This window comes from Papilio machaon, chromosome 18 (assembly GCF_912999745.1).
Source record: "Papilio machaon chromosome 18, ilPapMach1.1, whole genome shotgun sequence".
Lineage (NCBI taxonomy): Eukaryota > Metazoa > Arthropoda > Insecta > Lepidoptera > Papilionidae > Papilio > Papilio machaon.
The window spans coordinates 4,124,967-4,136,033 of NC_060003.1; the positions used below are offsets into that span (position 1 = coordinate 4,124,967).

Consider the following 11,067-nt stretch of genomic DNA (forward strand, 5'->3'; position numbering starts at 1 on the left):
CATCCATTGTAAATATCTAGATACCAATTATCTTTAGATGTTAAATAAGATTTTGATGTTGAAATAGCTGATACGGGAAGAGCTCTGGACAATGCATCTGGTATAACATTGTCAGTGCCACGCCTATGTTTAACAATGAAATTAAAAGAAGATAATCTGACACCCCATCTTGCAAGCCTACCGGTAGGGTTAGTCAGGGACAAGAACCATTTCAATGCAGAGTGATCCGTATATACTATAAAAGGTTGGCCGTTTTCGAGATAACAACGCCAATGTTCCAAGGCCACTATGACAGCTAAGGTCTCGCGTTCTGTAATGCTATAATTCTTTTCCGGGGCATTAAGAGTTTTACTCATATAGGCTACAGGATGCTCTTTTCCGTCTACGGTTTGAGTTAACATTGCACCTATTCCGCAATTACTGGCATCAGTGTGAACTTGAAAGGGAAGATCATAATTAGGGCAACGCAAGACAGGTGCTGATACTAAACACTTCTTTAGTGTATTAAAAGATTTGTCTGCCTCTGAAGACCAATAAAATTTCGGAGCACCTTTGCGGTTGGATGTTAATTTATTGAGAGGCGTAGCAATTGTACTAAAATTTTGTACAAAACGTCTATACCACGTCGCTGTTCCTAAAAAGCGTTTAACATCTTTTTTTGAAGATGGAGTTGGATACTCCAGAATAGCCTTCACTTTTTCAGGATCTGTCCTGAGTCCTTGAGCATCTATTACATATCCTAAATATTTAAGACGACTTCTAAAAAATTGACTTTTCTCAAAGTTTATAGTTAAATTTGCCTCTTTTAATTTTTCTAGTACGCGTGATAGTAAGCAAACATGCTCATTGAACGTATTAGAAATGACAATAATGTCATCGAGGTATGCAAATACCTTAAGTTCAAAGGAGCCAAATAATAAATCCACTAGCCTCTGTTGCGTAGCTGGTGCATTTGTAAGACCAAATGCCATTCTTTTAAAACAGAATGTTCCTCGACCTGGAACATAGAACGCCGTTTTGTCACGATCGCGTTCGGATATCAAAATTTGCCAAAATGCTTTGGAAAGGTCAATACTAGTTATAAATTTAGCATCGCGCAAATTATCGAGAATTTCAGAAACATATGGCAAGGAGTAAGCGTCGCGTTTAGTTACTGAATTTAATTTACGGCTGTCTAAACAAATACGTGGTTGACCATTCTTTTTATTGACGATCAAAACGGGTGAAGACCACGAACTCTCGCAAGGCTGAATCACATCTAACGCGAGCATCTCGTCAACCTGTTCACATAAAATCTTTTGCTTAACGGGAGACATGCGGTAATAACGTTGGCGTATAGGTCGAGTTTCGCCTGTATCTATGTTATGACATACTAAAGATGTGCAACCTAACCCTTTACGTTCTGAAGAAATGTCTTTAAATTGTTCGATTAAATGATCAGTAATTAACCGTTGTGATTCATTCAGGTTCGAATAAGAATGTATGTGAGTTTGTTCAATGGTGGTATCTGTCCTATTTGCATTAATATTATCATGTTTTGTTTTATATTCAATCGCATTTATATATTTCGGACATATGTTAAATCGTTTCCAAAAATCGATGCCTAATATAAGAGAAGTTTCGACTTCAGGGACGACAAATGTTTTTAAATTAAATTCATTGCCTTCAAAATGAAATGGAATGTTAATATATCCTAAACAATTAAGTTTTTGTCCACCAGCCGCAGTTATTGTAATTTTTTCATCGGAACACATAGCAAATCCTTGATTAATTAATGTGTGATGTGCATTGTTTCCTAATAAAGTAACAGCTGAACCGGAATCTAGTAATCCCCAGATTTTAAAGTTTCCTATGAAGACAGGCAAATAAGGTCGCAAATCGTTATTTGGCTTATTATGCAGAATTGTAGCAACTGTATAACTATTAAAGAAGTTATTAATGAACTGTAACCAGTCCCTCCACTCTGTACTAAGTGAATAATTGATGGGCTTACTACAATTCTGCTTTATTAGTTTTTTGATGTAGACGGGTTTCCATTACAATCGGGACAAGTATAAAATGTATAGTTATCACGACCACATTTAAAACAAAATATTTTTCGTTCCCCAGTGCACTGTCTAATGTTGTGTGAATCAGATCGACAACGAGGGCAAAATTTAGGTTTCGTGTCTTTTTGTTGAATGGCATAAATGTGTTTATTATTTGTGGATGTGTTGTTTGGATTAAAAAAAATTCTTTTACTGTAGTTACTAGTATTATGTTTATAATTACCGTTAGTTTTAGTATAATTTTGAAATTTACCATTTGCAGAATTATGAAATTTGTTATTTTCTGTTGAAATATCATTGGGTTTGAAAGCAAATTCGGGGGCTAATGTCGATGAGGTTAGTTTAGGAGGGACATGATAATTCGCAAGACGTGACTTTATATTCTCATAATTTTTACATGCCGAATGCAAGGTCTCAATCGATTTAAGATTCGGTATTGCAATTAAAGCACTAGCATAACATGGCTTTATATTATGCATAATTATTTCTAACTTTTCTTCTTCTGAAAGCTTTTTGAACAGTCTGGAGAACATAGCGGCCATTATCGACAAATAAATAGTAATATTTTCTGTTTCGCCCTGTGTACGCGCCTTTATCTCATCCAGTAAACGATAATCATAATCCGGTATAACAAATACATCTTTTAATAAGTCGCGCAATACTTCCCAAGATGGCGCATTAGCTTTGACGCTTCGAAACCAGTGTAACGCGTCGCCGGTAAAAATTTCTGTACCGAAATCTAATATTTTAGAAGAAGGTATACCGCGAGCCGTTATAAATTCGTCCATGCGTTGGATAAACGACAGAACACATGATTTGCCATCAAATTTAATATTAGTTAAATCAGATAATTGAGATCGGTCACATGTAACAAGGAGGGGCGGAGCGGGCGGCGGGGCGTTTGTAACGCTCTCACTAAACTCTGACGTGCATTCGGTGACAGGCTTAAGTTGCTCTAAAGTTTTAAAACTTGTATTTAGTTTAAGCTTCAAACATTCTAAAATATCTGTAGATTTTTTATCTGTAGGGTCTAAACGTTGAATTCTGTGATATAAGTGACTAAGTAGATTTTTTGTGCGTTTGTATAAGTTTTTATCAAATTTACTTGACAAGGATTTTATATTCAAATCAACTTTTACAAAAGTTTCTTTTACGCCCTCCACATCCACATAAAATTCAAAACCAGATTCAATAATATCCTCCGAAGGCATTACGTTAACTAATTTTACTATTTGTCTGCGCAATTCTTGGACATTATCGCCCGGTGTACCACCTCTAATAGCCACCTCATAGCTTAATTCGCTTTTTTGTAAACACAAAAACTGAATATCATTATTCATGTTGTAAAAAGAAAAAAAAAAATTACCAATAAGTATCAATTAGAGTTAATATCCGGGGTGTATAATTAAAAATCAAACAAAACTAAACAAAATGTTGCAACTAAACATTAATAAAATTACTTATAAACTATAAAATATTTATCTACTATTTAAGCTACAAAATTACAACTAGAAGTGCTATAAATGTATATGTTACCAGGAGTGTATGAAGGCTAGTAGTTATATAAAATGACGGATTGCATACACTACCAACATGTTTTATATGAAATGAAATACAGACAGGAAAGCAATTATTATAAATTACAAAAAGCGGACATAAGAAATAAAATTATTGTATGATACTATGATTGTTATATAGTCTAATAATGATTTATAATGATTAGCAAATATTTTAAAAACAAGCTAGCAGGTACTAAAGCATATTTTATTTTATCTTATGTGATAATGAGATGAAAGGTAACTAAATGAAATACATGAATATAAATGCAGATAGAAAGAGAAAAAAAAAAAAAACTAAAATTATACAATAAGCAAACCAAAAAAATAAAAAAATAAAAATTTACAATACCTTATTTAGAAGAACCACGTTGGGCGCCAATGTCGCGTTACTTATTATATGATTTGAATAAATAACGACCAAAAAAAAATAAAAAAATAAAAAAATGGGTTGCCCGTGGGTCCGAACCTGCTTCCTTTTTTTCGGCACGTTGGTAGTGGGTCGTAGGTTGCGCTGCAGATTCTTCCTAAACTCCACGCGGTGACGCGTCATTTGATTCCACCGCCATTTTATTATTGTTAATTATTAATTTCCCCTTTTTTTATATATACATGTATATTTTTATTTAAGTTGATCTCGGCCGAGATATTGACTCTTCGAGCCATTCAGGCAGTTTAAAACATTCCTGTATAAATTATGTAAACTTCCGAACTTGCACTGAAGTTTCAAAATTCTTGAGTCGTCCTTTCTATCCAGTGTAAAACGGATTATATCAAATTCTTCAATTACAACATACATATATGTTATGCTAACCACTATTTACTGGTTCAATTAGACAACAATTAATTATTAAACTGCAAATAAGTTGGTAGTTACAAAATTGTTGCCGCGCGTGCCGCGTGTTCACGCGAGCGAAAAAAAATGACATCTGACGGAAGTCTGTGTCACAGACTAAACCATCCAGAATGCACAGACAAACAATAAAAGTTTCCATAGATTGACTTGTTTACTTAAAATTAATTTTGAAACGATTAAATTAAAAAAAACATTTAAGTTAAAAATAAATAAATAAGTAACACATTACAGTACACATGTGTCTAGTACACAATACTTATGATTTCATTATTTGCAATGTTAAATGCTTTTTTGATAATTTTACGCGATAAATTCCTTAAATAAATAAGCACGTTTTATCATCCATCCTATTCTATTTTAAATAGAGAATATTAAGGAATGTGTCAGTTAATTTGTTGTATGAAAGTCAATGTCAATGACAAATTTGACGTGCAGACGGTTCGAATATTTTACTCAAGTAAAAATCGAACAAGTCGCGAATAAAAGTTAAAAATAAATCACCATAACTTCCATAGTACACTATTATGTACGTAAATCCTAATATGAAAGCTTTTTAACTGGAAATCTGAGTGTACACGCTATATTTTCCAGCCAGTCACCAGAATGGTTATTTAATGAAGAATAACATGTAATAAAACCAGTGGAATTACATGCGTAAACAATGTTCTATCTCATTGAGCCGGAGGGTTACATCCCTTTACCTTTTTAAGCTGTTTTACCTTGTCATTTAATTTTTTTTCGCAATCATTCTCACAAAAATATTTTGTGTATTATTACATTAAAAAAGTTACTTTGGACTAAATGATTGGTCTATAGTTACTATTAAGCTAAAAATATGAACTTCAAAATAACGTCTTCGTCTTTAATATGGACTTTAAAGTCATATTGACATGTTTATTACCAAAGTTCGAATACTTATGTGACATACATATAATCTTACCCATATGTGGCGTAAGAATTAGTAATTTAGTACTTTACGAGGTCGACAAGTAAGCAGACCCATATCGTAAAATTCAACTGTCTAACACTTATGATAAAACCTATTTATTACTGTCTCTATTTCTTTCAAATAGAATAAGCGTGACGAAAACTTTTTATACAAGTGTTTCAACAGTGAAAACACACAGATACGTAAATATTAAGCCCCTTCACAAAACACTGGCGTATACAAATTACACGTGAAGTAATTGCGTTATTTTTGACGTCGCTTTTACTGTTTCATATTACACCGCCACACCCATACGTCTAAATTATTAACGTTCACAGTTGACTCTTTTAACCTACTTTCCAATTTATAATGTTAAAATGATACGTTAGGGCAAGGATATTACATTTTCCTGTATTTGTATAATTAAATTGATGTTGAACAAAATCATCGATAATTTTATGTTTACGGAAATTATAAACGTTTAGCTTATTATAGAGCCAGACTATTTTAAAAGTGGATTAAATACAAATTTGTATAAATAACGACCAAATCAAATAGAACAATTGTAATCAAATACCAAAATTGATCAATCGAAATAATTTTTGTTGTCACCAAAAAACATCAATAAAAACAAAAATATTGGAGTATCTTATATGTGACTTAAATATACAGAAATCGTTCTACATGCATTCATTATGATGTACAATAAAGTACAAATCTTAATTGATATTAAATTTAAAAATACTATACTCCCGCTATCAGTGGCACCCCACATCGACCTTTGCCGTCTAGGCACTATAATGTTACCTTCGTTCTCTCTAAATTACCGCAATATATTAGGTCCTTACATATGAAATTGGCGTTTTTCGTACTGGCCACTTTAATCACGAATTTCTCCTCTTTGGTAAGGAATTCCAAATTCAAATTTGTACAGCTATAGACTCATGTATCTGTGGTTCGATGACCGTCATTTGTTTGTTTTTTTTCTTCTGTTTTTTTCTGTTTGCGTCACTCATTTTACAAAATGGAAAACTAAAAATATCGCATTATTTACGAGTACGAGTTCCACGGTGGCACTAGTGCTGCGGAAACGACTCGAAGGGTGAATGATGTGTATGGCGGTCGTGTTGCAAAAGAAAACACAGTTCGTTTTTGGTTCAACGTTTTCGTTCTGGAAATTTCGATCTGCAAAACAAGCCCCGTGGACGGCCTGAGACTCAAGTTGATAATGAAGAGTTGAAGGCTATTTTGGAAGCGGATCCATCGCAAACCACGTCCGAGTTAGCTGCAGGCTGCGATGTTAGTGATAAAACTGTTTTAATTCACTTGAAGCAAATTGGGAAGATTAAAAAGCTTGAAAGGTGGGTACCTCACGAATTGACTGAAGCAAACCGGCAAACGCGAGTCGACTGTTGCGTTACATTACTAAACCGGCACAATAATGAAGGTATTTTAAACCGAATCATTACCTGTGATGAAAAATGGGTTCTTTACGATAATCGGAAGCGCTCAGCGCAATGGTTGGATCCTGGCCAGCCAGCCAAATCCTGCCCCAAGCGAAAATAAACCCCAAAAAAGTTACTTGTAAGCGTTTGGTGGACTAGTGCCGGTATTGTTCATTACAGTTTTCTCAAATCTGGCCAGACTATTACGGCTGATGTCTATTGTCAGCAATTGCAAACCATGATGGAAAAGCTAGCGGCTAAACAACCTAGGCTGGTCAATCGCTCCACGCCACTGCTGCTTCACGACAACGCTAGACCACACACTGCGTAACAGACGGCTACTAAATTAGAAGAGCTTCAATTGGAAAGTCTAAGACATCCTCCGTACTCCCCGGACCTTGCTCCAACAGATTACCATTTTTTTCGAAATTTGGATAACTTCTTGCAAGGGAAAAAATTCAACTCCGATGGGGCAGTCCAAATCGTCTTCAAAGATTTTATTGATTCCCGTCCGACTGGTTTTTTTAGTAAAGGGATCAATGAACTACCTATGAGATGGCAAAAGTGCATAGAAAATAATGGTTCATACTTTGATTAATTAAATATATTATATTAAAAAATATTCGAATTTTTTTCCTCCCATACAAAACGCCAATTTCATATGTAAGGACCTAATATTTGCGGAGTAAAGTGTAAGTGGGGACTTAAATATTTTCTCCTACTGTTAAGGTAGTATTATATAAGAGTACAGTAATTTATGAAGACAAGGATAGCTATTTAATGGAGAGAACTTACTCGGGTGTTCGCATTTTGGTATATAAGTCGCTATATTTTTTATACGCCTAAACCAGGGATACCGAACATTTACGTATGAACTTGTCATCAAATTATTTTGACTTTGTGATTACTGGAACCATTCCGTAGCGTTGGGATCACTCTCTTTCCTTCTCATATAATATCCAATTCTATAGTGAATATTATCATGACAGTAACATGTCCAAACTATTGTGTCGCGTGTCATTAGTGGCACGCGTGCCATTGGTTTCCAATACCTGGCCTATACGATTTCAGTGGAACACTTATACAGTTATTACCACAATTATTTCTTCTCTGTGCCATTATTTTATCTATATTTAAAAAATGTATGGTGAATTTCTAATTTGTTTTCAAAAACTAAATTATAAAATATAAATATCTTATATAATCTGTAGATGTCTAATTTTAGCAGCATGAATGTATCTTATTCTTCTTTTTAAATATTTTTTATAACTTTAATATACGCACACATATAAAAGATAAATATATAATTTAAAAAAATGTCGCAGGTCGCCCGCCTCAAAGTGGAAGATGCGGGTAACTACACCTGCGCCTTAGAAGCCCCTTTAATTATGAAAACCGTTGCAAGGGTTCACGTCTTACAAGGTTAGTAAACATTTTATGTGTCATCCTATCCAAAATTAATTTAACAAGACAAAGTAAAACACACTAGAAAATTAAATATAACAGAAAATAGCTAATTAAGTTTTTTTCTTAATATATAAAGAATTTTTACTTAAGTTTGATAAAGATAGAAATCCAGATTTCTGAAGTCATGAAAAATTTTTAAACTCTTTTTTTTAATACAGGTTCTAGTCTTGCAGAACTACAAAGTGGAGTGAAATCTGCATCCAGCTACCTTAGTCTGCTTGTCACATCAATATTCTTTAATTTAATTATTTGTGGTGACGTAAGGTGACCTATTTAGGTAACTAGTTTATGACATAGGTACGGTATATGGCGAATGAAAGGCTGGATAACGCAAGAATTTCAAACATGGGGAACAAGTTATTCGTAAAATTAAACAATTGCAAACATACGCAAAATAATAAATAATTTAACATGTTTATTCCTAACGCTACGTTTGCATATAAAAATAGGGATACATTTGAATTTCAATGTAAATGCTCCTATAAAAAACCTACATATGTAATAAAGAACATATAAAAGGAAGAACTGCCGTTTTTTAAATAATACACAAACAAGGAATATAAAACTAGTTATTGAAATTAAAAACAAAAAAAAAATGTCTGTAATGTTTCAGAATACAAATTATGCATTTGAATAGAGATGAAATGAAGGCAAATTAACTTTGAAAAAGTTTACGGTATTCACTGATTCCGAATAGAAAGTCACTTGAATAACGGTCTAATAAAATCTGGAATACAATTCCATCCTAATATAACTCGTATTGAATTCAACTATCAATGCTTCAATGACGAACTGAATACATTAAGTTGTGATAATTGTGAAAACATCTATTAACAAAATTAAAATTTTTCTAAATATCACTGTCAATAGAAAAATGCTCGTTAATTTGCAAATGTTCGCAACGAAAAACATATTTCCTGTCATAAAGAAAATATAGCAGGAGCAATTTACAATATTTCGTTCTCTTTATGCCATCAGATCAAAAGTGGTCATATTTTCCGTGATAGTAATCATGTGATTCGTAGAAAACCTTTTCGATGATTGATATATTGACCATTGGATCTTTATTTATCGACGCTACTTCCCCTGTGTAGGATACCGTCCAAGGATCCCCCTAATTTATGAGGACTGTCAAAGAAATTGGAATTGTAAATAGTACGTATAGATGACTATGAAAATTACTATAATGCATTCTTCGTCTTGTAGTGTCTATAAGAAAATATGTTCAGTTACAACTCTTGTTGATACCGCTTTATTACATTCAAAAATATTTGGATTTTTCGTTGAATTTTTTTTTTTGGATTTTGTAAAAGTTTCTTTTTTTAAATATTTCTTGTTACCTATTCTATTCACTTCAATGTAGATATTATGTTGCACTTAATGTTGTCTTTACAATAATTATATTGTACATATCACGTGAAAACTATAAATATCTTGATGTCATATCTAATCTATGTATTTGCACTACTTTGTAGAATATTTCATACGACTTACATATACTTATATAAGGTTGAAATTCAAAATATAATTTGAATTATATGCATTATTTCTGTAATTATTTATATATAAAGTGGTATAATTTAAATAAATTGATTCATATATGTAATTACCACTTGAATTTTCAAGACCTATTAGTATTTAAGTATTTAAGTAAAGAATAAGACCAATATTATGATCATCATAAAGTAAAGAAATTTATATATAAATAAATTAAATTGAATTCAATGAGATTTCGACAAATTCGAATATAAAAACAGCAGATGTAAATAATTATAGACATTTGTAAAGAGTTACGCATATCAATAAATACACATCAATAAGTCGTTTAAATTTACATTTATAATTTTCTTATACGGAATGTTTTAACATTAGCCAGTATGCTAAATAGTAACTATTAATTCAACAAACAATACGCCATTAAGAATAAAAAAATTCATTCACCGGCCCTCTTTCCTACGGAGGATTGGCACATTAGGTGTAGCGAGGGGAGTGCACTGCTTAACGCGCCGAGGACCTTGAGCTGCCAAGATATTTGAAAAGAACAATAGCTGAAAACCAGGTGCGCCCTCTGTTGGTGAACTTCAGCGACTCGCACGAAATTAAGAGCCGACAAAATATCTGAAAATGTATAATACGTGGATTGCGCTCGCAGCCAACCACGAGCCTCCGTTAGGTTTGAATATTGTAATACATATGTACTTTCTGTTTGGTGCCTTAGTATAATCATTAATTTATAAATGTGCATGAAAATAATTATTTATCTTTAATGCGTTATTGTACATGTTTATTTGTAATAATTAATATCAGAAAATCACACTTAGAATATCGGTGCTTAAGTTGACTGTGGTTTAATTGATGTAAATTATTATACATATTATAATATGTAACATATTTAGTATGTTAATAAAATTTTATAATAAATAATATACAAAAATAGAAACGTATTTTATTCAACACTATATCCTACTTATCATATCTTAATCTAAAATTAGTATCAGTGATAGAGAAATTAAGAAGTAAAAGGTGATCGCATGTGACAAGGTGAACTTTATAAGTGTGGTGGGGTACACATATAAAGTTTGTTCTCGGAAGAGAGGGATGGATTGCATGAAAGGTCCCATTATATAGAAGGGAGTAAAGGCTGAAACGACAGAAGATAGATCACCAGACATAAACCTGGTACGCCGATACAACTCGAGTAGGATAAGTATAGGGAGATGATCCTACTTATCATGGTAAGAGTCACAGATGTAGAACCAAGAAGGGC

The 11,067-nt window shown here is 32.8% G+C and overlaps 1 protein-coding gene across 1 annotated transcript in view; it reads left to right on the top strand.

Moving 5' to 3' along the window:
- Positions 1-8,686, top strand: part of LOC106713205 — a 35,293-nt gene extending 26,607 nt beyond the window's left edge. Inside the window, exons 8-9 of the mRNA XM_045682209.1 lie at positions 8,159-8,255; positions 8,459-8,686. Of these exons, the coding sequence (XP_045538165.1) occupies positions 8,159-8,255; positions 8,459-8,568 (207 nt within the window). The 3' untranslated portion in view covers positions 8,569-8,686. The remainder of the gene's footprint in view (positions 1-8,158; positions 8,256-8,458) is intronic.
- The last annotated feature ends 2,381 nt before the right edge of the window (positions 8,687-11,067 follow it).